Source organism: Bubalus kerabau, chromosome 7 (assembly GCF_029407905.1).
Source record: "Bubalus kerabau isolate K-KA32 ecotype Philippines breed swamp buffalo chromosome 7, PCC_UOA_SB_1v2, whole genome shotgun sequence".
Taxonomy (NCBI): Eukaryota; Metazoa; Chordata; class Mammalia; order Artiodactyla; family Bovidae; genus Bubalus; species Bubalus kerabau.
Window position 1 is genome coordinate 30438326 of NC_073630.1, and position 27796 is coordinate 30466121.

General features: G+C 36.6%; 1 protein-coding gene across 5 annotated transcripts in view; it reads left to right on the forward strand.

The window, feature by feature from the left end:
• Positions 1-27796, forward strand: part of SEC24B (SEC24 homolog B, COPII coat complex component) — an 80059-nt gene that overhangs the window by 30946 nt on the left and 21317 nt on the right. For 2 of the 5 annotated variants that reach the window (XR_008716877.1, XM_055587941.1), the window contains exons 4-7: positions 3447-3551; positions 16566-16646; positions 19452-19669; positions 26240-26424. Coding sequence is in view for 4 of the 5 variants with exons in the window: in XM_055587941.1 (XP_055443916.1) it covers positions 3447-3551; positions 16566-16646; positions 19452-19669; positions 26240-26424 (589 nt within the window). In the remaining variant the exon portion in view is untranslated. The remainder of the gene's footprint in view (positions 1-3446; positions 3552-16565; positions 16647-19451; positions 19670-26239; positions 26425-27796) is intronic. The other 3 variants (XM_055587943.1, XM_055587944.1, XM_055587945.1) reach the window with 3 other exon arrangements.

Consider the following 27796-nt stretch of genomic DNA (forward strand, 5'->3'; position numbering starts at 1 on the left):
ACACAAAAACATGTTTTGAAGTTCAATAGTGAGTGTAGTGAATACTTGTGTAGTATTTACTGTATTTCAGGTTCCATTCTAAGGTGTAAAATATATTAATTCATTTAATCCTCCCAGCAACCATTTGAGGTAGTCATTGCCCTGTCTTACAGATGATATAAATGAGGAACAGAGAGGTTAGTAATTTGCCCAAAGACACACAGCTAGTAAGTGGTATTTCCTGGAATTGAACTCAGAGACCCCATTTTATCCATAATGTCCTGCTGCTTGTCTGTTTAATATTTCTTACTGTTTTTGCTTTGTTCTCATCGAACTCTGAAAAGCAGTGGCTTCTTTGATAGTAGTGATTGGGGCCTGCATACGTGCAGAATCATTAAATAAATCATTATTCCCACTACCCTACTTTATAATATTTCTAAATTAATAAAGCCAACCCTGTTTCTAATATGTTTAATTTTTAACTGAAGCATGTATGGGAAGGTAAAAGAAAGTCTGTAGATTTAAGGTGCCTTGATTAATCATTTAAAGGAGGAAACTTTCCTATATTAAGATTTAGGATAAGTTAAGGGAATGTGTTTCCTTCGTAAGTTGAGAAAAAGTCTGTTCTTAACACAGGTACTTTCTTAGATGGATAAAGTATAGGAAAGAAAGTAATGTGGAAAGTGATTCCCGTAAAAACCATTCTTTTGTGGGACCCTTGCAAAGTTCTCTAGTGTATGTGCTTAGAAGACTAGGTTAGGAAAGGTAACAGTCGCTCAAAAGTCTGAGCTCTTGAATTTAAAAAAGCTAGCCTCCCCAAGGGATTTATTTTCTCTTTAGACTGGTTTTATTTATTCCCAGTGTAACTGTATCTAGGGAACAGTAGAGATGCCCTTTATTAAGCAACTCCAACTCTCTGAAGAGAATAATGACAGGTAGTTTAAAGAGAATGTCTTTTTTTAAAAATACTGGGGACCTGTTAGTAACAGGTTCTTTATCATGTCATTCAGTCTGTGAAATAATGCTGTCCCTCTTGGTTTTCTAGATTTATACCTTGAAAGCTCTGACAGAGTGAAATAGGAATGTGGCTTTGCTTCCTTGTGTGATGGTGGTGGTGGTGGCTGAGGTGGGAGGTGCCCATGTGCATTTCTACAGTGTACTGGGTACGTCTAGAGCAGGGCATTTAATATGGATTGATAGCTTTTCTGGTTGTTTTCTGTTTTCAGTTTTCTGGACTGATTGTTTTTCTTACCATTCTTCTGTGGATTAAATAGAATGTTATATTCTTGTACCATTAGTATTCCTAAACTTTTTACAAAGTTTAATTAAAGGAGCAAAGAAAGGTTAAATTCAGAGTAGATTGAGTCATAATTGGGAAAGAGCTTAAATATTGATGCATTCATCTCTAGCACTTCTCAAAAGAGATTGCCTCTTTTTAGGACAGTAAAATTGAGTATGTTGTGTGACATTCAGTTAATATAATATGTTGACAACCATTGAATGATCTAAAATGATATTATAATAAATAATACTACTGGTCCATCTTATTTTTAGGTTTGTTCCAGTGCATTAAGTAGTTGCTCTATAAAATTTTTTTTTTTTTTGCTTCGAATTCAGCATTGGATATTTTCCCAGTAATACGTGAAACCTGTTTTTATTCAGTAAATCTGGAAAAAGAGGAAAATATTTATCTTATAACACATATAGTTTTGCCCTATGCTTTGACTCCTCTGATTAGATACAAAATCAGCAGTCTACACAGTCATGAAAAGAATGGATTTTCTTCCTGTTTTTTGGCCTCTCTTACCTTAGCATAGTAGATAGAAATTTCTTGTTTTCTTCTTTCTCTTGTTTCTTATTATATACACACACATACTTGTACTTTTTAAAGTGCAGTGCTAATTGGGGTTTTGAGAAAGTATTTCATGTTTAAAGAAGTCCTTAAATTGAAGAATTTTTCTATAAAATATTTTTACTGTTAACATGTCTAAATATAAACTTCTTAGTCTGTTTAACCTAAAGTCTAATATTAGTCAAATTTTCATTTTAACTAGGCTTTTATTAGAGGAACTTGCCACTCTGAATTTGGTCTTTCAAGGTATCAAGTTTATTTTTTGTGTTGCCTGAACTTACTTTGCACTGATTTTTACTTTTTCAGTGAATTTGTTAAAACTGCCATTTTATCTGTATTTAAAACATATTTCAGTAAAGCTAGCAGATTTGTCAGTGACGTCTTTAGTCATGAAGATCAGAGCTTTACTCATATACAGTTTAACCTTTGCTGTCTTCTAAGTTCAGACTTTACTTCGTTAAAATTTTTTTCTTACAATACACATGAGTTATGTTTCTCCATGCTAATTAGGAAGGTCACCTGGAAAAAAAAAACAAACGAGCATGAGAGGACTACCACATGATTTTTTAGTGATGCAGGGCTTCATTGTACTTCGAATATTGTGACATGTTCTTGAAAATCCACGTTATGTTTCTGGGTTATTTTTTTTTCTTTTTCAAATTGAGCTCTAAGATTTTTCTTTGTAAGGATGTTTATTCTTATTTGTGAAGAGTATGTATTTTTGATCTGATCTGATATATATATGTTTTTAAAATTTTCCCTCTTAAAAATTTTGTGGATCTTAGTTTTTGTCCTGATTTTGCTAGAATAATTCAATAATGAACATACGCAGCCAGCTTTTTTGTTTGAAAGGGAGGTATTGTACAGTTACCAGTTGTGCCTTTTCCACAGGCTGCCTTCTCTTGCTGTATCTCCCACTGCAGACCAGTCTCCTTCACTTAATTCAGTCTCACATATAGGCAGTAGGCTGATGCTGAGATGATTTGCTGTCTCTGAAAATTCACTTTAATTGTCTCACTTGTAGGGCCACAGTTAATAAGCACCTCCCCCTCTTTTTTTTCTTTTGAGCATCTCCTCTGAGCAGAGAACTATGCTAGATACAGTTCTTTTCTTTAACTGTCATTCTTTTTCCGTTATGAGAACTGAGTTACCATCAGGGTGGCATTAGCAGAAGGAAGGTACCGAGGATTTGTATGTGTGTTGTATGCTATATAAATTCATTTCAGTAGAAATGATCACTGCTCACCAAGAATACATGGTCCCAAAGGAAGTATACCACAAGGGCCCCAAGGTCAAAGAAGGTAAACATGTGTAGAGCTCAGTAAAATGTTCAGAGAGTATCAGTGGAGTTTCCTAAATATTATCGATGTCAGACATGGTGCTTTTTTTTTTTTTAACACTTAAACTAGTTCATATTAAAGCTGCTTTTACTAAACTGCTTCGCAGAGATTTCTAACAGTTTCAGTTTGGATTATAAATTAGCTAATATTAATATGCATGCTGGGGTGTTCTTTGGAATGTCAGAGTTCTTTCTCACTTTTGATGCAATGTCAAAATTTTATTTCTCATCTTTCCTGTTGGTTTGACTCTTGTGTTTGTGCTTTCCACTTTACAGGCATGCAGTATGGTGAATATGTTAATAATCAAGCTAGCTCCGCACCAACTCCCTTGTCATCAACTTCCGATGATGAGGAAGAGGAGGAGGAGGATGAGGAAGCAGGTCTGCTTTAGCTTTACCCCAGTTCTTGAACTTTTTCCTACTCAAGTTTTCTTTTTATGTCCATAGTCTTACTCGTCCTTAAAACAATGTGTCTGCAGATTTAGCTCAATAGATTGGTTTGGGTTATAGAAGGTGGGGGTCACTGGAGGTGTTTTGCTTGTTTGTTTTGTGTCTCCTCTTTTGGACATCTTTACCATTTTGTAAGTAACAATGCATTTTTCATGATGACAGAGTGCTTTCTTCTTTCAGAAGTTTATTTTCTCTCATGCCACATGCTAAAGAATGAGTCCTGACTGATGCTTTTGGCTGATGATTGCTGTAGCACCCTTTTAGGAATGTTTTATTTTCTGCTTTGCATGCTACTTTGGGATAATCAAAATGAATCATGTGGGTTTTATAAAACTGATATAAAAGTTGGAGAGCGTTTCTCTGAGGTCTTCTCTTTGTGGCCCATCCTGCCATATATTTTGAAGACCCCATATTTGTAGTTGTTTTCCTACCTCATGAAGCAGAAGTTCACATCTTGCTAGTGGAAGGAATTGTGCATGCGATGATGTGTTGCAGCCTGTTTAATATCTTTTTCTACCTTTGATAAGTATACCTGCTAAATTTTAAGTCGTTCAGTTGCTCTGTTAATTCTAATATTTTAAGACTGAATCAATAAGTGATGATCTTTCAAGTTATACATGACCATGATTCTCTGTTATCTTTATAACTGAGTGGAAGGATTTGCTCTGTAAACAGTCTGTTTAAATAGAGCTTTCTGTTTCCTTTGCATTTTTTAAACATTCAAATCCTTATGCATGATTTGTGGGGGCAGGGTGAAAGTTAAGGGTTCCAGAAGGATGGTATTTTCTTCTTCCCTTAAAAATCCAGATACCCATTTATCTTTATGAATTTTTGGTAGCTTTTTATTTTACATAATTTCAGTCTTACAGAAGAGTGGAAGAAACTACCATATATACTTTACCAAGATAAACCATTTTTGCCTCATTCTCACTATATACATTTTTTCCTGTGTCATTTGAATGTAAGGTGGAGATACCATGAACCTTTACCTCTACATATTTCAATGTGTATTTCCTGACTGTAAGGACAGTGTCTTATGTAACACAAACATAATATAGTTATCAGGAAACCAGTCACTGTTACCTTAATATCTGTTATACAGTCCGTAGTCAGATCTTAACAGTTGTCTTAATAAGATCTTTTATAGCCATTTCCATGGCCTAGGATCCAATCCAGGGTCATGGTGTTGAATTTAGTTGCCATTTATTTAGACTTCTTCAACCTACAACAGTCCCTTAACCTTTTTTTATTTTTCTGACTTTTGATTAAATTGAAATCACACATTTTTGGCAAGATTACCACTGAGGCAGTGTGTTCTCAGTGCCTCCTGTCAAGAGGCGCTGATTTGTTCCCATATTGATGATATTAACTTTGATGACTTGATTAAGATGGTGTCTGCCAGATTTCTCGGAGAAGGCAATGGCACCCCACTCCAGTACTATTGCCTGAAAAATTCCATGGATGGAGGAGCCTGGTGGGCTGCAGTCCAAGGAGTCACTAAGAGTCGGACATGACTGAGCGACTTCACTTTCACATTTCACTTTCATGCATTGGAGAAGGAAATGGCAACCCACTCCAGTGTTCTTGCCTGGAGAATCCCAGGGACGGGGAAGCCTGGTGGGCTGCCGTCTATGGGGTCGCACAGAGTCGGACACGACTGAAGTGACTTAGCAGCAGCAGCTGCAGCAGCCAGATTTCTCAACTGTAAAGGTACTTCTCTTTTCCCTTGAAATTAGTAAGTAAGTTGTGGGGAAGTTCTTTGATACTATTATAAATATCCTGTTCTTTATTAAACTAGCATACATTAGTTTGAACATTCTTCGGAGATTTTCCAGTTCTAACATTCCTTCTTTGTTTATGAGTTCAAGTTTCACTGTGAAGAAGAGCTTTCTCTTCTCCCTTACTGATTTCTTTGGGTTTATAATGACTCATGGATTCTTGTTTTATTCTGTGGGTAATAATCCATTACTGTCATTAGTTATTCTAATAGCATTTTGTCCTCAACCTGGCCAGCAGCAGTTCCTTCAAGCTGTCTTTTAAAAATGTTCCCATGAATCTTTAAGCACTTATTTTAAGTCCGTTAAGTCCTCATTAAGATGTTCCTAGCTCATCTTGTGTTTGGGTGGCTGCAACCTGGGATGGACCATTTCCTTCAGTCCTGGTACCTGTAGTGGAGAAGGGCATTTTAGGAACCAAGATCTTACTGTAATTGATGGCCCTTGCTGCTGATGGGCCACTGCTCCCAGGCCCTGGTATTCTAATTATTTAATGCATGTGTTATTCAGATCCTACAACTGTCTCAGTTTTTAATCTTATGATCCTAATTTTACACAGTTCAAAAATGTGTTACTTTGTGTAATGTTGTCAGCCTAAATTGCCCTGTTTTTGTTCTGCTGAACAATTAGGTGCGTTGGTTGGAAATCCTGTTTCCTTTGATGGAAAAAAATCAGAAAATCAAAAACATTTAGCATTTATGGCTTTTCTCCTGTCACCTTACATTATTTAACTAAAGCTGTGGGTTTTTGTATCATTTCTTCTAGATTCAAACCCCCATTTTGTCACTTACTAGCTTTGTGACCTTAGACAAGTCTTAAACTCATTGAGTCTCAATTTACTCATCTTGTCAGTGGAGAATAATAGTAACAGTTACACGTGGTTGTTTTGAGGATTGAAGGTGTTCTCTGTCAAGAGCTTAGAACAGTGTCTGGCAAATGCTAAAATCTCTCTAAAAATTAATTGTCATTAATAATGTTGAGAACATGTTCTTATCTCAGTTTTATTCTTCCCTACAATCCTGCAATGCAGAGATAATTGGCTCCATTTTGCAGATGAGTTGATTGAGATGGAAAAAATGCATTTGCCTCAAACTAGGTCTCTCTCTCTGCTGAGAGGTATGAACAGCGTAGTCTTCATCTCCTCATGAGAACATGAAGCCCTGAAGTAGAGGGGACTAAAGAGCACATGCAGTGGTCACCGTGGTGTTGCTTAAGTATTGTCTTCCTCCTTTGCCTTTTTATCGTGCAGCAGGATAATAAGGGCTTCCCTTGTGGCTCAGCTGGTAAAGAATCCGCCTGCAATGCAGGAGACCTGGGTTCGATCCCGGTGTTGGGAAGATCCCCTGCAGAATGGAAAGGCTACCCACTCCAGTACTCTGGCCTGGAGAATTCCATGAACTGTATATAATCCATGGGGTCGCAAAGAGTCAACACGACTGAGTGACTTTCACTGTTCACACTAAAATAAAATAAGACTGTATTATGGACATTTTTCCTAGGATGCTGGTGTTATCTCCTTATGGTTTGTAAATAAAAATCCTGTTTTTGTTGGTTGCAAATTAAAGGGACATTCTGAGTGAGGGGAAAGAAAAAATAGAAAGGAAATTTAGCTTTAAAATGATTTTTTAAAAGTCCTAGTCAGTTACAGTATTTTTTCCATATGTAAAATGGTAAAAGAAAGTGCTTCAAATTGGTGTGGAGGTTACATATAAGTAGCTCTAAGAAGTAGAGAATTTGGAGTGTTCTATTTGTTAAGTGTTTCAGTGGTGTTTTTTTCCTATAATCATTAGATTCTTGTGTGTTTAGTTCATGTGAAATTATGCTCCAATTTTGGAAAAATTTGTTAAGCAGTAGTAAAATATCAACTAACAGGTTTGGAAATCATAATATTAATATTCTTTATGCTGTGCTGTGTGTGCTTAGTCACTCAGTCATGTCCAGCTCTTTGCGACCACGTTGACAGTAGCCCACCAGGCTCCTCCGTCCGTGGGATTCTCCAGGCAAGAATACAGGAGGGGTTGCCATGCCCTCCTCCAGGGGATCTTCCAACCCAGGGATCCAACTCAGGTCTCCCGCACTGGAGGCGGATTCTTTACTGTCTGAGCCACCAGGGAAGCCCATGTATATTCTTTATAGTTACGGTTAAAGTAACTCTCCACTGATTTTAGCTTCTCATTTATTAAAGCTTAAGGTTTGCTTGACAGCGTGTCTGTCTAGGAGTCAAGTACAGGGATATTTCTTTAAAGCTTTCATTTCTTTTTCTTTTTTTTTTTTTAAAGCTTTCGGATTTAAAAGAAAATTTTAATTTCAGTTCTGATTTTACATTAAACCATCTAATTATATCTTTAAAATTACATGCTACAAATAGGCTTCCTTTTTCAAGTTTCCTTGTTAAATGCATACTTGGAAACTGAAATAGGATTTTGTACTGGAGACAGTCTTAGGTTTTGTTGGAAGTTGGTGAAAGTTCAGAATTGTTAGAGAATAAACCTAAATTTAAAGAAAGCAGATAGCAAGCTGCTCATAATGGTTATATCTTAAATTCCTCACTAAGTTTATTCAGTTACAGATATTCTCTCCTTCAGTTGTTAGTGCTAGAGTGGACCTTTGGTGGACAAATACCATCATACCTGTACTAGTAAGGGATGCTAACTTGAAAATGGGAGTGAAAAGTAACAAGCAGTGAACTGAAATTGAGAAGTAAGATAAAGTGAAAGTCGCGGAGTAGGGGGTTGGGGGGGAGGGCGGTAAAAAGCCAAAGCCCAGTGCCAGCCCTAGTCCCTGGAAGACACTGTTGTCTAACATTCTGTCACCTGCTCCCCATATGCCCCATCGCCTTTCCTCTAGGGAATTTTCAGGTTGGGAAGAGGCCGGACAAGAGGAAGTTCTCTCCCATAATGTGACAGCTTGATGCTTTATTTTGTAAATAATGTTAGAAGAAAAAAAACTTTTTTTGTTTCATAATGAGTTTTAAGGTGCTGGTCAGTTTTTACTTGACTTTCACGCGGACTAATAATTATTTAGCACCAGGCACTACCTCAGAGAGAATATGTTTTTGGTTGACTTGGTTATTTTAAAAGGTAATGCTGCATTTTGACATAGAACAAGTTAAGTCAACTCATAAAGAACAGGACAGTATTGATCTTATTTCTAACTTCCAAAGAAACTTCCTTTTTTTTTTTTAATAGTTCAAGTGTATCATGCAGTATTACTAACTATAATCATTATGTGCTATACATTAGATTCCCAGGTCCCTAGAAGTTTTATAACTGGAAGATTTTCTTCTTTGATCAACATCTTCCCTTTTCCTCCACCATCCTACCACCCCTTGCCAAAGAAAATCCCTAAAAGGGTTCATTCTGACTTTCTGTCTTTTTAATAATTTTATTTATTTTTGGCTCTGCTTGGTCTTCATTGCTGCATGGGCTTTTTCTCTAGTTGCAGAGAGGGGGGCTACTTTCCAGTTGAGGTGCACAGGCTTGTTGTGGTGGCTCCTCTTTTTGTGGATCACGGGCTCAGTAGTTGCAGTGCAGGGCTCGGTAGCTGCTATCATGAGCTCCAGATCACGGGCTCAGTAGATGTGGCACATGGGCTTAGTTGTTCTTCAGCATGCGGGATCTTCCCAGACCAGGGATTGAACCCATCTCTCTTGCATTGGCAGGCTGATTCTTTTACCGCTGAGGGAAGCCCCAATCTATCTTTCTCACTAACTGATGTACTACTATTTGATTATTTTAAAAAGTAAATATCTTCCAACTAAATTCAGTACATATTTAGTATATTTTTAAAATTTTAGAAATTGAGCACATATACTGGGTCTGTGAAGGAAGTAAAATGATACCAATGCCACTAAGAACAGTATTAGTTTGAGGGTCTTCAGTATTCATTGAAATCAGCCAGTTCAGTTGACAGTCATGTCTGACTCTTTGTGACCCCATGGACTGCAACATGCAAGGCTTCCCTGTCCATCACCAACTCCCAGAGCTTGCTCAAACTCATGTCCATCGAGTTGGTGATGAGCCATCCAACCATCTCATCTTCTGTCGTCCCCTTCTACTCTTGCCTTCAGCCTTCCCAGCATCAAGATCTTTTCCAAGGAGTCAGTTCTTCACATCAGGTAGCCAAAGTATTGGAGTTTCAGCTTCAGCATCAGTCCTTCCAATGAATATTCTGTACTGATTTCCTTTAGGATTTACTGGTTTGATCTTCTTGCAGTCCAAGGGACTCTTAAGAGTCTTCTCTAAAACCACAGGTCAAAAGCATCAGTTCTTCAGTCCTCAGTTTTCTTTATAGTCCAGCTCACACCCATGCACGACTCCTGGAAAAACCATAGCTTTGACTAGATGAACCTTTGTTGCCAAAGTATTGTCTGCTTTCTAGGTTGTCTAGGTTGCTGTCTAGGTTGGTCATAGCTTTTCTTCCAAGGAGCAGTCGTCTTTTAATTTCATGTCTACAGTCGCCATCTGCAGTGATTTTGGAGCCCCCCCAAAATAAAGTCTGTCAGTTTCCATTGTTTTCCCATCTATTTGCCATGAAGTGATGGGACCAGATGCCATAATCTTAAGTTTTCTGAATATTGAGTTTTAAGCCAACTTTTTCACTCTCTTCTTTCGCTTTCATTAAGAGGCTTTTTATTTCTTCTTTGTTTTCTGCCGTAAGGGTGGTGTCATCTGCATATCTGAGGTTATTGATATTTCTCTTGGCAATCTTGATTCCAGCTTGTGCTTCATCCAGCCTGGCATTTCGCATAATGTACTCTGCATATAAGTTAAATTAGTAGGGTGACAATATACAGCCTTGACGGACTTCTTTCCCAATTTGGAACCAATCTGTTGTTCCATGTCCAGTTCTAACTGTTGCTTCCTGATCTGCATACAGGTTTCTCAAGAGGCAGGTAAGATGGTCTGGTATTCCCATCTCTTGAAGAATAGTCCCCAGTTTGTTGTCATCACACAGTCAAAGGCTTTGGTGTAGTCAATAAAGCAGAAGTAGATGTTTTGCTGGAACTCCTTGCTTTTTCGATGATCCAGTGGATGTTGGCAATTTGATCTCTGGTTCCTCTGCCTTTTCTAAATCCAGCTTGAACATCTGGAAGTTTTCAGTACATGTACTGTTGTACTGTTGAATCCTGGCTTGGAGAATTTTGAGTATTACTTTGCTAGTGTGTGAGATTAGTGAAATTGTGTAGTAGTTTGAACATTCTTTGGCATTGCCTTTGTTTGGGACTGGAATGACAATTGACCTTTTCCAGTCCTGTAGCCACTGCTGAGTTTTCCAAGTTTGCTGGCATATTGAGTGCAGCACTTTAACAGCATCATCTTTTAGGATTTGAAATAGCTCAACTGAAATTCAGTCACTTCCACTAGCTTTGTTTGTAGTGATGCTTCCCAAGGACCATTTGACTTCTCATTCTGGGATGTCTGACTCTAGGTGGGTGATCATACCATCATGGTTATCTGGGTCATGAAGATCTTTTTGTATAGTTACTCTGTATTTTTGCCACCTCTTCTTAATATCTTCTTCTTCTGTTAGGTTGATACTATTTCTGTCCTTTATTGTGTCCATTTTTACATGAACTATTCCCTTGCTGTCTCTAATTTTCTTGAAGAGATCTCTAGTCTTTCCCATTCTATTGTTTTCCTCTATTTCTTTGCATTGATCACTGAGGAAGGCTTTCTTATCTCTCCTTGCTATTCTTTGGAACTCTGCATTCAAATGGGTATATCTTTCCTCTTCTCCTTTGCCTTTAGCTTCTCTTCTTTTCTCAGCTATTTGCAAGGCCTCACCAGTCATTTGCCTTTTTGCATTTCTTTTTCTTGGGGATGGTGTTGATCACTGCCTCCTGTACAATGTCACGAGCCTCTGTCCAAAGTTCTTCAGGGACTTTGTCTGTCAGATCTAATCCCTTGAATCTATTTCTCACTTCCACTGTATAATCATAAGGGATTTGATTTAGGTCATACCTGAATGGTCTAGTGGTTTTCCCTACTTTTTTCAATTTAAGTCTGAATTTTGCAATAAGGAGTTCATGGTCTGAGCCACAGTCAGCTCCTGGTCTTGTTTTTGCTGACTGTATAGAGCTTCTCCATCTTTGGCCTCAAAGAATATAATCAATCTGATTTTGGTCTTGACTGAACTGGGATAATAAAACCAGTTATTTTATTGTTTCTCTGAAAAATGTTTTGAGTTCTGAACAACCAAATTATAAACAGATTAACAATGCTCCATATGTGAGCTTGATGGAAAACCCAAGAAGCTCACAGTCTGATTTGGAATATAGAATGGAATTACAGTCGGTCCTGTGTTAATTGTGGTGCTTTATAGGAATACATAGGAGAATCTAGAACCAAATGTAGGGTGGAGATGACTGGGAGGGTTCTGGAGGGCAGACAGGGGAACCTGAACTGAATCTGAAAGAACTTGGAATTGAGCAAGTGAGGGACCTCGGGAGAGGCAGAGACACTTTTTTGAAATAAAGCAAGAAGCATGAGAGATAGTGGCATATTTGGGGAACTTTAGCGAGTTTGGACCTGTTGTTTGCAGAGGGGAAGTGGTAAGAAGATTTGGCATGAAGGTGAGTAGGCTGGATAAGATCTTTAATAACCTCACATTTCCTCGTAAGGAGTTTGAGTTTTATCTTTAAGGTAGTGAGAGGTGAAGGAATTTACATGGGAAAATAACGTAACCAATTTGTGTTTTAGAAATGCAAGTTGATTTTCATTAACAGAAGAAATTGATTAGCGCTAGAGGCTTTTTGAAATAAGCAATAAGCTAGTGAGAAATAAGACTAAGGTAGCAGAAATTTGGAGGAGGGAAGCATATTAGCAGAGTATTCCCGAAAGAAGGGAACCATTTTTACAAATCAAAAGAAACTTGGTTAGCAGTGATAAATGTTAAGTTTGGGTTGAGGCTTGAGAATAAATGCTTGGCTTTATCAATCAGGAGGTTTTGTCTTGTTCTTTCTTTTCCTCTCTTTTGTAGCGGTTTTAGGGTAGGAAGAGGGAAGAGAAAAAATGAAGAATGTTTTCTCAGTCTTTGGCTAGTAACTATTTAGTTTATATCTGTTATAGCTCTTTAATCTTAACATTACCCCTGTGGAGTTATAAAATCTGTTGTTACAAATAATAAATCACTAGAAATGTTAGGAGTCCTGTCCACTTTCTCTCAGGCTTCACTTATAGCTCAGTTGGTAAAGAATCTGCCTGCAATGTGGGAGACCTGGGTTCGATTCCTGGGGTGGGAAGATCCTCTGGAGAAGGAAATGGCAACCCACTCCAGTATTCTTGCCTGGAGAATCCCATGGACAGAGGAGCCTGGTGGGCTGCAGTCCACGGGGTCGTGAGAGCCAGACACGCCTGAGCAACTAAACTCCACCTCCCGTTTTCTCTCACCTGCTAAGTGGCAGAGGTGGGATTTGGCTTACACTTTTTCTGTGTTTTATACATGTTATGAGGAAATGCAATTTCAAATTGCCTCGTTCCTTTCAAGTTGAAAAATATTAATAAGTGCATTTGGCTTTGTTGACCCAAGCAGAGAGAGTGGCTTAAGTCTTTTTTAGAAGGCTTTAGTGTACCGTGGTTTGTTTTCCCCCAGCTTCACAGATTCTGAGCTATTTACTTGACCTTACTTCTGATTCAGCTCCCACTCTTTTTCAGCTTCTTGTCTTCTCTCAGCCCGTGACATAGAGCCAGTAAAAGAATGAGGAAAAATGTTCCCTGAGTGTTACATCCATTTGATCTCAGAATATTTGTTATCAGTAGCTGTACTGGGAAGTGACTGAGGCAGACTTGATGTAACGTTTAAGAGTGGCAACAAGTGCCAGAGCTTCTCATTCAGCTAAAACTAGTTTGGATGCAGAAAGCAGTATTTTACTTGGTATCATGGTTCCAAATATCAATATAGTAGCATAGCTGCCTCTGTGTATGCATACTGTGATTACTCTGCAGTACAGTGTATGATTACAGTACAGCTTGGAAAGTGCAGGAATTTGTCCCAGCCCCTTTTCCTTTAGCAGCCATAAGTTTGCTTTCTATGTCTGTGAGTCTGTATTTTGTATATAAATTCATTTGTATTATTTTTTAGATTCTCTGCATAAGTGATACCATACAGTGTTTGTCTGACTTCACTAACTACAATTTTCCCTAGGTCCATCCATGTTGTTGCAAATGGTGATATTTCATTCTGTTTTTAATGGCTGCTTAGTACTTTTACATATATTTATATATCACACCTCCTTAAGCCAGTTGTCTGTTGACGGGCACTTGGGTTGTCTTCATGTCTTGGCTGTTGTAAATAGTACTGCTATGAACATTGGGGTGCACGTATCTTTTCTAATTAGAGTTTTTGTTTTTCTCTGGGTGTATACCCCCAGCAGTAGGATTGCTGGATCATGTGATAGCTTTGTTAGTACTTTTTTAAGAAACCCGCATACTGGTGTCCATAGTGGTTGAACCAGTTTACATTCCCATCTACAGTGAATGAAGGTTCTCTCTCCACACCCTCCATAGCATTTCTTAATGGTAGTTTTTGATGATGGCCAGTCTGATCAGGGTGTGGTGATACCTCGTAGTTTTGATTGGCATTTTTCTAATTAGTAATGTTGAGCATCTTTTCATGTGCTTATTGGCCATTTGTTTATTTTTTTTGTAATAAATGTCTGTTTAGATCCTTTGCTCATTTTAATTTGATTATTTGTCTTTTTATTGTTGAGTTTTTTATTTAAAAGCTTATTTAACAGTTCTGTAAATATTTTATTTATAGAACTTTATTTAAGAGTTCTGTAAATATTTTGGATATTAGTGAAAGTCACTCAGTTGTGTCTGAGTCTGTGACCCCATGGACTGTAGCCTGCTTTGTTCCTCTGTCCATGGAATTCTCCAGGCCAGCATACTGGAGTGGGTAGCAGTTTCCTTCTCCAGGGGATCTTCCCAACCCAGGGATCAAACCCAGGTCTCCCGCATTGCACAGTGTATTCTTTACCATCTGAGCCACCAGGGAAGCCCAAAAATACTGGAATGGGTAGCCTATCCCTTTTCTAGGGGATCTTCCTGACCCAGGAATTGAACTGGGGTCTCCTGCATTGCAGGAGGATTCTTTACCAGCTGAGCTACCAGGGAAGCCCAAGTTTGGATATTAGATCTTTATTAATTAGATATATGATTTGATATTCTCTCATTCTGGGGTTATCTCTTAACTTGCTTGATAATATCATTGGAACACAAGTTTTTAACTTGATGAAGTCCATTATATCTATTTTCTTTCTTCTGTTGCTTGTGCCTTTGATGTCATATCTAAAAATCTATTGCTTAATCCAAGGTCGTGAAGATTTACTCCCATATTTTAAGAGTTTTAGCAGTTAGGTCTGTGATAGTTAATTTTAGCGTAAGGTGTAAGAAAGGGATCTAACCTCTGTCTTCATTTCTTCATCTCCTCCTCCTCTCAGTCCTTGGTAACCACCAATCTACTTTCTACCTCTGTGGATTTACTCTTCTGGGTGTTTCATATAAATCATACATGTGACCTTTTGTGTCTGGCTTCTTTCATTTAACATGTTTCAAGGGTCATTCATATTGTGGCCTGTATCTGTACTTAATTCCTTTCTATTGCTGAATAATATCCCATTGTATAGATATACTACATATAGTCCATTTTGTTTATCCATTCATCTCCTCGTGAATATTTGGGTTTTGGTTTATTGTTTTTTAATCCTATTACTTCAAGACTTTTGACCTTACATATCAGCATGCTTCTTTAGATATAAATTCACAAATACAAGAAACAAAAAGGAAGAGCCTATACTTCTCACTCTTAATTAAGAGTAATGACAAAAATATGCAACAATTTTCTATTGACCACCAAGAAATCACTTTGTATTAGTGTCTTTTGCCTGTTATTTATTTTATAGCCTTCATGTTTTGTAAGTTGCTTAATATCCACTGCCTCATTTAAGCATCACAAGAACATTAACAAGCACACATAGGGCATTTAAAAAATTGTTCTTGTTTTTCAGGAGAGAGTATTATTGATGGTTGTCACTTACCCAAAGTTGTGTAGCACTTAAGTGGCCAAGTCTAATGTAACTATAATCTTTTGCCTCTAAATCATGTTGTTTACTAATAACAATATGTTCCTACACAAAGAATTTTAGCTATTATGCTCTGAGTCAGTACACTGAATTCTTGCTGTTAACCTAAATTATTCAATGAAAGATATTGTGCATACTTATTCTTTTTATATCACAATTGAAAATTAACCTAAAATATAGTTTTAACCCCAGTTATAGTATTGGTATTAAGAGCTAGGGATCATCTCTGTAACTGAGAATTTTGTTTTCTGGTGAAAAAAAGCCAACACAAGAGGGGCCATATGCATTTTCAGTTTTATTTAGTAGTATATACTTTAGTGTATCTATGTTAACTATAGGCTTTCAATAAAGTGTTTGTTGAGTGAATAACTGAGAGGATTTATATTGTATTGTACTATCTGTGTGACATTACTAAATATTATCATAAATTGCCACTGAACATTCCAATTAATCTTACAAGTTTTGAATGAACACAGTAATAAAAGTTTTCATAGTCTAACACATATTTAATAGAGTACCACTTATTTTTGTTATCTTATTAAAATCGCAGATATTATTTAATCTTTATTGAGCAGATGAATAAGCCAAGACATAGAAAAGCTTAGTAACATGCTAGGTGGCAACCCAAGCCAGAGAGTCCTCTTATGTGGGTTTCATACAGCTGCACTGAGTTATAAAAGTCATTAAAATTTAATTATCTTAAAATAACCTAATATCGATAAGATGTATTTAATAGCTTGCGATTTGGTAGAGCCTGTCTTTGAGGTGTGATTATATTAACATTTCTGTCATTCTAAATTGATATTTGTGTTTTACTACTTCTAAAGTTATATATTGTTCAGATGCCTTCATGTGTGTCTGATTAAATTTTATTCTACTCATCAGCTCCGTATTCTTCCTACTTTGATCCTCTGTTCTTATCAGAAATTTATATATGGGTTTTTAAATGTCATTAAACATCAGTCATCTCATGTTGTTTGGATCAGGAATTTTCCTAGATCAGCAAAACATCTTTTTTCAAAATTGCCAAAGCTCTAAGATACATGGTCATTTTCGACTTAGCAGATACTTTGATTGTCCTTTTAGGTGTTGACAGCTCTTCTGCGACAAGCAGTGCTTCCCCAGTGCCCAGCAGTTACGACGCTCTAGAAGGAGGCAGCTATCCAGGTGACTTGTTTTGTGCATAGTTGAAGTCTATTTGAAAAGTTACTGACCATCAATTACTTTCAAACATGAACACTTACTGTACATAATTAGCAGGCTATATTTTTAACAGAGAAAGGAAACATTTTCCTGTTATTTTCAGCCTTAATTTCATGGTGTAATTGTCATGTAACAACTATGGATGCTGTCTCTGGGAGGCCTAAGGAAATGTAGTATTTGATTTTTGTTACCATGCTCTTTATCCTTTTCCTCTTCCTAGAAGACTTAATACTGAATAATTTTTCTCTTCTTTCCCTTCTTTTTTATGCTAGTAACGCCTTTAAATTTATATTTCTGTTCTCATGCTTAGGTCCTTGAATTTCTTCCAACTAGCCTCTGAGTATAAAGTCTTTGACTCTTTCCTCCCTCTATGGCTCCTGCCTGCCTCCACAAGTAAATAGATTAACCAATTTGGGGGTAGGTTTTGGAGGCATTACTTTTAACCATATCTGGAAATAATTTTGGTCATCATGTAGGAGCAAGAGTGGTGGATAGCGTTCAAAAATCTAAAATTCGACTTCTATAATGGATAGTTGTTTCATTCTAGCGTCTTGTACTGTTATTTTCCTTATTTGCCTGTCTCCTAACACCAACAGCCTGACAACCACACCTGACCGTCTGCCTTTTCTTTTTAATGATTCCACATTTAAGACTAACAAAACAACTTTTTGTGCTCTTCTCTTTCTTATCACATTGGTAATTATCCAGGATGAAGCTTAATTGAAATTGGAATGTGCTGGACTTCACACACTGTCTTGCTATCACTGTCATATGAATCAGTAGAAAACTTCAATTTTCTCAGCTTAATATAGAGTTCCCTTTTAATATTTCAAGAATACTTAAATGAGCTACTCAGTCTTTGTGGTTAAGGGCTTTTTCTCCTAGGAATCTGTGGATCTGTGTGTATGTGTATGGGTGAGAAGTTGTGGACCATTCCAGAAGCAATCCCCATTATCAGTATATTCTAGAAGAGTCACTTCATTCACTAAAAGATGAAAACTATAACTATAGTATTTCATGAGCATCAGGTTAGCCCGAAGTAAAACATCCAATGTAGTGGAGTTAAAAGATGGTGGCCTTAGAGTTAGATCTTGCTGTGTTTGTCTGTATTCATGTAATCAGCAGATCTTAATCTTGTTATGGACTGTGCCTTGACAGTAAGTGAATGACCCTGGGCAAGTTTTCTGGCTATTTGTGCTACACCAAAATTAAGGAAAGATGAGAATCTGTCAGAGTAAGATTAAGTGAAATAAGTCTGTATGTCAGATACTAGATAGGTCTTAGGGACTGTAGAGATGTATGAAATATTGTCCCTTTCCTAAATAAGGCGAAAAGCATTGGACCCTCATATTTAGGACTCCAGTTCTTCATTTCTTAAGCTGATGACTCTTGCTGTGTTAAGAGACCCTTCTATTAATACTTCTATTCCTATCACCGTCAGGAGAGACAAGCAGGAAATCTAAGGAAATGACATGACGTTGATGCTTTTGTCCTTTTAAGAATGTCCAGGAAGGTCTCTTCAAAAATGAGAGCTAATAGAGTCAGTATAAGGATGGGATTCCTCAGTAAACTTTGAAAAAATAAATTTATTAAAGTCAGATGCTTTTAAGAATTTTTTTTGCAGAATCTGATTGCTAGTGAAGAATATAATTTTTATATGAAAAACAGATTAAAATACATATATTTTATTTTTTAAAAAAACTTTTTATTTAGTTTTGGAGTATAGCTGATTAACAATGTTGTGAGAGTTTCAGGCGGACAGGGAAGGGACTCAGCCATATATATACATGTACCCATTCTCCCCCTAACTCCCCTCTTGTCCAGGCTGTCACATAACATTAAACAGAGTTCCATGTGCTGTTCAGTAGGTCCTTTTAAATATAACAGTGTAAAATACACATATATTTTAGATTTAACTTTAAAAATAAGACTAACAGGATAACAAAATGTTAATAATGGTTTTGTGCAGTAGAGTAATAGGCTTTCTTTTGTTGATGTTACTCATATATGATAATTCAATTTTCTACAGTTATTTTTCCCCTACAGTTTTCATCAAGTTTTAGTTTCTGTTTTAAATTTAAATGAAGGAAAAGCATTCCTTCATTAAATCTCATTTGGCCTCTGTTATATACCAGACATTGTTTTAGGAGCCGGACACTGTTCTAGACACTGTCTTTCATAGTTTCACAGTTCGCCTCTGAAAATAAAGCAGACTTCTGGGGGACTGTGGAGATAGGCCACTTCTTCCATGGGTCTTTTTTTTTTTTTAAATAAATGTCAAGGTCAGATAAAAAAGCAAGTTGGAGAAGAGAGTAATTGACACTCTTTTTATTGCTTTGCTTTGTTTTCTGCTTCTTAGCCCCATTTCTGCTGAGAGAATAAAGGGAAAAAATAACTTTTCATATATATAAATATATATTTATACTATAACATATTCTATATTGTATTTATTATATACATTTAATATGTTATCTGTTAGTAATATCAGCTGCAGTATGTGTCAGTGAAATGATACAAGATGGAGTTTTCCTGTAATACATTTGTTAAAAAAAATAAAGATGGAGTAGGAACATGTGAAATAAGATTAGCAAAATATTTAAAGCTAAGTAATGGATATATGGGTTTATTATTTTGTTCCATTCTTGTGTACAGTCACAATTTCTCATAATAAAAAGTTTTAATAAAGGAAAGTGTCAAAAGTAGTGGCTCACCCGGGCGTCTTTGTGGAGTGCTGCTTTTCAGTAAACACCGTGCTTTTTCCTTTGTTAGATGTGCTTTCCTCATCAGCAAGTAGTCCTGCTCCTGACCCCGCTCCTGACCCTGCTCCAGCGCCAGCTCCAGCTGCTCCTCAGCCTTCAAAAATGCCTAAGCCATTTGGGTATGGTTATCCGACTCTTCAGCCTGGGTATCAGAATGCCACAGCACCACTTAATTCTGGAGGACCCCCCAGTAGTCCAGTGTATTCTGGATTCCAGCAGTATGCTCAAGTATGTATTTAGTCATATAAAGTTATAAAAATTGTGAAACGTAGCAATTCTGACAAGTCCCTGGTGATTCAAATGGATCATAGGTGCTAATATAGATAAGCCTAGATTAAACATGCACAGACTTTGATTCCAGTTTGTATGTGCGTGTTTATGTGTGTATGTATACAGAGAAGAAGATAAAACTGATTTTTCTTTTCTGCCTTGTACTTTTATTTTTCAGAGCCTCTGTAATGTGCAGATATTCATTCTATGATCAGGAAATTAAATCTTATTTTAAATTTTGTATTACTAAGCTGGCTTTCTCAAAAACTGACATGATATAAATGTAGTTTGGGATTTTGGTTTCAGCACTCAACTTGAAGAAGTCTCTGTGACGTATAACTAAAATTGGTAAAAGCTTCAACAAATGCTCATTAATACATTTGTTCATTATTTTTGACTTGACCTTTCATGGAGTTACCTCTTAAATACCCTAGCAGTTTATTAAAAGAACAATAAGTATTTTGCATTTATACTTGTTGAGAGAAAGTAAAATACAAGGAAACAGTTTAAATGACAAAAGCATTCTACTTATAATAAAAAACTGCTCTCAGTAGACTGACTTTACAGAGATCTCATCTTATGGTGAACTGATGAAAATTAGAGAAGAAAAAAAACATTTCTTCCTGGAATTTAATTTTAGAATTAAAGTACTGAAGGAAGAAGGAGACTGGGAAAGGCACTGGAGAAATATGGTTGGTTAGTTCAGGTTTCCCTGCCTTCCGTTTTGTTAGATTTTCTTTAGGGCTATATTGGTCCAAATGGAATTCCATTTCAGGATAAGTGGACAATAATGATTTAAGTACATAGCAAGGATGTGCATTTAAATTCTTATCTGTCTACTTAAAAAAAGATTATAGATTTTAATCTAATATTAACATTAACAAGCTAATTTTAAAAGAAGCCATTTATTTTTCAAGTCCTATTTAGAATAGGAGTATTCTACTTTAAATAGCTTTCTGTAGTAAAGTTGAAAAGTGAAAGTGAAAGTCACTCAGTCATGTCCGACTCTTTGCGACCCCATGGTCTATACATTCCATGGAATTCTCCAGGCCAGAAGACTGGAGTGGGTAGCCTTTCCCTTCTCCAAGGGGATCTTCCAAACCCAGGGATCGAACCCAGGTCTCCCACATGGCAGGCAGATTCTTTACCAGCTGAGCTACAAGGAGTAAAATTGAAATGACTCTAAATATTGCATTTAGTACAACCCAGTGGGAGGGCCCTGAATCTTAAGGGCTTTCTTGGTATTCATGTATTTGAGATGACCTTTACTAAGTAGAGGGAAACCCCAGTGGTTGCCCTTCGAGGAAGAAAAAAACTTAAAATTCATTTTTCAGAGTTGAAAAACAGAAAAAGTTGATGTTTTAAAAAGAAGGGAATTCCCTCAGTCCAGTGTTTGAGACTTGGTGCTTTCACTGCCTTGGGCTCAGGTTCAGTCACTGGTTGGGAAAATAAGATCCCACAAGCCACGTTGTATGGCCCAAAAAAACCCCCTAAAAATTAAAAAATAAATTAATTTTAAGAGAAAAATTAGAAAAATATTTTAGGGCTTCCCTGGTGGTTCAGAGGTTGAGAATCTGCCTTATAATGCAAGGGACACAGTTCAGTCCCTTGTCCAGGAATATCCCATATGCCAAGGAGCAACTAAGCCCGTACGTTACAACTATTGAACCTGGGTGCTGAGAGCCTGTGCTCCAAAACAGGAGAAGCCCCCGCAGTGAGAAGCCCTTGTACCACAACTGGAGAGTGGCCCCCGCTCACCACAACTAGAGAAAGCCCATGTGCAACAGCAAAGACCCTTCACAGCCAAAAATTTTTTTTAAATCTTTAAAAATATATATTTTAGTGAATATGTAAAAAAAAAAAAAAAAGATACAGATACAGTATGGCTTTTTTTAAAAAATTAAAAAGCGGTGCATGAGCACTTGTAGGATGATGCAGATAAGCAGAAAAGAAGAAAATAAATACCAGCCAGTATTCCCACCATCAAGATATAAACAGTAACACTTGCAGTTTGTCCTTCCAGGTTTCTTGCTATATGCATCTAGGGGAGAAAGCCAGTAAAGGAGCTGGGCATCTAAATGACTTATTTACACAGACAAGTTGATAAATATGAGCTTCATTTTACATTTTTTTAAAAAATCCTTGAACAGCATGAGAGGGAACCTTTCCATATTATTTTATACCTTTCCTCTAATAGCCGTGTAATGTTTTATAATCGCCCAGCCTACTGCTATTGGTCATAACTGAGCGTCAAAATCAACATGTACGAGTGTGCACAGACCGTTGTGCATTTGTCTCATTATTTCCTTAGATGAAATTTCTTCAGGCAAGATTAGTCAATCACAGCTGCTAATACCTTAGAATTTCTCCCTGCTTATGCATTCAGTGAAAACTGAGTTTCTTCTATGTGACAGCCCTACTCTAGGCACTGAGGCTACTAGAGGAAGCCAAGTGAACAAAACCGAGTTCCTTCTCTCAAGAAACTTGGTGGGAAGGCTGGACCAATAGGACAAAAGTAAATCCATAAATTAACAAGCTGATTTCAAACAATTACAAATGCTGTGAAACAAGATGAGTTGAAGAAATTGCAGGGCTTGGGTATATAGAGTAAACAGGAAAGCCCTCACTGTAGAAGTTAAGTTTAGTTAATATTTGAATGACAGGAAAAGCCAGACAAGGATAAATATGAGGGTAGAGAATTTCAGGCTGAGGAGACATATACAGAAACGTAAGGCAGAGGCAACTTTGACGTGTTTCAGAACTGAAGTCCCAGTGTGGCTCTAGCTCAGCTGGCAAAAGGAAGAATAATAGTAATAAAATCAGAGAGTTTGGGAAAGACCATAGTCAGAAACTTGAGTTTTACACCAGTGCAGAGGAAAGACATAGGAGATTTTATGGAATGGAATGAAATCTGGTTTATGTATTTAGAGAATCATTTGGCTACTAAGTGAAGAACGGATTAGGGATGGGAGTATTTGAAAAGATAAAAATGGAAACAGGGAGACAGATGGAAGCTTTGCATCATCCCAGAAATAGATGATTATGCTTTGTTCTAAGGTGGCATTGGCAGAGATAGTAAAAAGTGGATGGATAAGGGATATCTTTTGACTGATGTGGTGGGTGAGAGAAAGGAAGCATTAAGGATAACTCTTAGGTTTTTGGCAGGACAGCTGGATAGAAGGTAGTGTATTTATTTAGATGAAAGACAGAGGAATAGTTCTGGAAATGGGAATCAACTTTTCCAGATTAATTTAAAATGCCCAGTAGACATCCAAGTGGAGATGTCTAGCAGACAGTAGTTTTTGGTGCTCAGATATGAAGAAATAATGTACCAATTAATATTCCTAGCAAAAGTGTCTATGACTGCACTTCTCAGTATGCCAAGAATTATTTTTTTGTAAGCAAAAATGTTTTACTATTGTCATAATTATTAGTTGTGTTTCTTTACTGAAATCCTTGTTCATATTCTTTCACCATTATTCTGTTCAGGTCCTTCTGGTTTGTAAAAGCTGTCTGTAATAAGTACATTAACCTTTTTTTGTCTAATTTATATTATAGTTTTTTCCCCCCAGCTTGACATTTGTTTTCAATTTTAATATTTTTTAATACATTAGAGAAATGTTTATATAGTCATATTATAATTTCTTTTGTTTTTACCTTTATATCCTTAAAAGTCTTTCAATATTAAGATAGGAAAAATTCCCTCTGTATATTTTAGTTCTTTGGTGACTTTACTTTTGCATCTTTTAAGGTTTTATTTTGGTATATAAATATAAATCTCATTCTCTCTCCAAAATAGTTCTAATTTCACTGATATTAAATAATCTGTTCTTTCTTATTGATTAAATATTCTACCTTTATTTTATATCCTAAATTCTTAAATTTAAATTCTAAATTCTTATCCTAAACTTGGGTCTGTTTGGGGTTTTCTCTTATACACTGTTACTAATTCATATAATCATTTTTCTCCCCTCCTTTACAGCTCTACTGTAAACTCAGAGAATCCCTTTTATTATGCAGGGCTTTTTTCCTTTTGCTTAGCTTCAGCAGCTTCAATTACTATCAACAATTTGCTCTACTTGTTTTACCTATCCTCAACACGCACACACACATGCACACACACACACACACACACACACACACACACACACACACCCTTTTCTTGCAGAGGGTCTTAAAGCTAACCCTGGGCAGGGCAAAGCAGGGAGATGAAAAAGATAATTTCTTGCAAACTGTAATACCACTATTAGAGCCAACAAAATTAACAGTAATTTCTAAATGTCGTTTAAAATTCAGTCAGCTTTCAGAGTTGCCTGGTAGTTTCCAGGTTGCTATTCTGTAGTTGGTTTGTTCAAATCAAGACTCACTAATTGTATTAGCGTTATGTCTCTTAATTCTCTTTTTAACTCTAACACAAAACTCTGCCCCTATTTTTTGTGCCTTTGATCTTTTGAAAAAAACTAAGTCTCTTGATCTATAGACTGTCCCACATTCTGAATTTGACTAATTGCTTCTTGTGGTATCATTTGACTTGTTCCTCTGTTTCATTTTCTGTGGACTAGAAATTAGATCCAGTGGCTTGATTAAATTCAGTATATTACTTCATTTATTTATTTTGTAAGCCAAAATATATATTCTGATTCTGTGTACAACATAATAATACCTGGGTATCTCACTTGAGTGGTGCTAAGATAGATTAGAGGGTTCATTTGGTGACAGCCTGATCTTTTCATTGTGAAGTTCCTCGTTAAGCTTTCACTCATCTCTTGGTATCTGTTTGTCATCTATTCCAGATGACCATTACTTGTATCATTTATTCCCATATGGGTTGTAAAATAGTGATTTTCCTGACTTTATCATTCTGTACTGATTAGCTGGAATTCCTCAGTATGTTCACATAATGGAGTGTTTGATAACTATACAAAAGAATGTGGAGAATCTCTATATACAGATGTAGAGTTACTGCTAGCACTTTTTTTTAGGTGAAAAGGTCACATTTAGAGCAGTATATATATTAGTTTATATTGTATTATTAAGAAGAGACAATGGAAGGTAAGACCAAAAGCTAATAGTTAGCTTAGGGAGAGGGATCAAGAGTGAAACAAGATATTTCTGAATTATTGTAAAGTTTTGACATTAAAACTACATAAATTTTATTCAAAAAAACATAAAATGAATGAAAGATAGAAAGCAATCCTTGAAAATTAAAATCAAACAAAAAGAAGTGAACCAGTCTATCAAATTGAATACATTCTGATATAGAAAAAAGTATTGTTTTAACAAATCTTAAAACTCAGTATTTTGTATGTTCTGAATGGAAAATAATCTAAGGACAAAAGAACTACAAAGAAATCTTTAAGTAACCTTACACTTATAATAATATTAGTGTTGTTATATTGGAACTATCTAGGATATTGTAGGATGAAACGAATAAGGCTATTATCAGAGCTTCCCAGATGGCTCAGTGATAAAGAACCCACCTGTCAACACAGAAGATGGAGTTTGATCCCTGGGTTGGGAATTTCCTGTGGAGGAGGAAATGGCAACTCACTCCGGTATTCTTGCCTGGAATATTCCAGGACAGAGGAGCCTGGCAGGTGCAGTCCATGGGGATGCAGGGTTGGACTTGACTGAGCACATATGCATAAGGCTGTTACCATTAGAATTCAAGATTTTCAGCAAAAGAGAAGAGCGATATAGGCATAAAATCAAAAAAATTAAAATGCCATTACCTAAAATTGAATTGGAAATGTCAGTGTGAACTCATTATTTTTTTTTTTTCTTCTATGATTTCTGTCTCTATTGTAGAAGTCTGGAAGTAATAACAACACAATAACAATGTTATCTAGATTATGGTCTCTAGATACCATCCCAATTTAAAAGGAACCAGGAATCTTTTTTGGATAAATGGCTAATTTCAGTTCTGAAGGGGGAGTGATACAGAATGTCATGCCAGAAAACAAGGAAACTAACAGAGACAACGGGTTCATATCAGAAGGACACTGGAATCAGCTGCAGGGGGCTGTCACTGGCAAAAGATTGGGTAGTGTGGGCTTCAGAGCGAATAGTAACTACAGTTCAAGTCACTCTCAGTTAATAAGAGCCATGACTTCATAATAATACTAAAAATATAAAAGGAAACAAAAACTAAGCAAGCAGAATTCATGGAACATCATTATCATTCCTATGGCAGCAACACATTGTGAAAATTGAAAAACTTTAAGCATTTATCCTGCCTTTCCAGTATGAAAGGTATTCAGAGAAACCAAATTCTTGATGTTGAAAAGCATTGTCGAAATTTTGTTGTTTAACCATTCACATAAGGTTTAAATTTTTTCAGTATTTTTGCTTTGAGTTTTTTAAAGAGTGCTTTAAACTGAGCTGCCCAATTAGGTTTTTCTGTTACAAAGCTAGATTTCAAATTTTATCTTCTTGCTTTCCTGTATGTTAATTTCCTATACATAGTATAAAAATTGTATTCAGGTTTGATACATTGTTCTTTTGTGTTGTTTCAAATTGCCCTTTCAGCAGTATCCTGGTATGAACCAGCTGTCCTCCAGTCTGGGAGGATTGAGTCTCCAGAGTTCTTCACAGCCAGAAAGCTTGAGACCTGTCAACCTTACTCAGGAGAGGAATATTTTACCTATGACTCCTGTTTGGGCTCCTGTACCCAACTTGAATTTAGACCTCAAGAAATTAAACTGTAGCCCAGAGTAAGTATTTATAATCTTTAGTAAGTAAAACCTTGTCAAAAACATTACATGACTTTCAAACATAGTAAAAATACTGTGAGTATTAATTCCTTGACTGGAAGTTTTCTTAATGGGAACTCTTGTAATTTAGTTTGTGTAGAAATTCTAGATGTAAAATTTAGTTTAAATCATCGGTTCCTGTCCTCTTTGTTGCTGCTGCTGCTGCTAAGTTGCTTCAGTCGTGTCCGACTCTGTGCGACCCTAGAGACGGCAGCCCACCAGGTTCCCCCGTCCCTGGAATTCTGCAGGCAAAAACACTGGAGTGGGTTGCCATTGCCTTTGTTGCTATCAAGTCATAATTCCCTATTATCTAATGCTAGGGAAAGTTTATTCTATTTTAGTGAAGGGTTTTAGAAACCCAAATCTAACTATATTTTTCTTAAATTTCTTTTTCCTCACTTTTCACCAGTAGTAACTTCTGATGCCTTTTAAATTAGGTGAAATCTTAATTTAATGCAATTCAATCTCTGCTTGAAAAGGATACAGATTAGATAAGTAGTTTTATTTCAAAATTTTCTTTTCCCACTTAGTGTTGAATGAGAAGACCCTTACCCCAATGTGTATTTATCCATTTATTTAGCCTGAATATTGATTTGGATTTTCTTTATTGAGTATTTCCTCACCTCACGGAGAAGTTTAGTTGGCAGCCTCCATCTGATGGCCACAAGCCACTGGTGTATGCTGAGCTCTGTTACTCAGCTCGCAATGCCCCCCAAACCAAAATTTCTCTGTTAGTGCCTGCTTTCTGTTTTTCTGTCTCCTAAGTCTAGAATGTTTCTCTCTACCCAGACACCGTCCTGCTTCTGGAATCTCTCCTCATAAACTCTGATTCACAGACAACACTGTCTTCCTTGCATTAGAATTAGTGTTCTTTAGAGGCAACATATATATATGTATTTTTAAGGCAATAGTTTTCTAGCTTAAAAAAATTAAAAAGCTGTATGTATGTTTAAGGCAATAGTTTTCTGGCTTAAAAAAAAAAAAAAAGCTAACAAGTTCCTCTCTTTTTAACCAGAGTCTTACATAGATTTCTAATACAGGAAACAGAAAATGGAGGTGCTTTGAGGGTCCACCTCTTCCACCACACCCTACACCAGTCCCCAGTCAATGCCTAAGGTAGTGCCAAGACCATTTCTATAAAAATGCATAACCATTGATACCAGATTGAAAGTAGCTGCCCAAACTACGTGTAAGTTGCTATCAGGTCAATAAGTATGTGAATTATGGCCCTGTACTATGAATGATTAAGCACACCCCCCCTGCCCCCCGCCAAGTAGGTAAATACAGTATATGTTTTTGTGTAAGAGATCACATAAATAGGGAATAGTTCTAT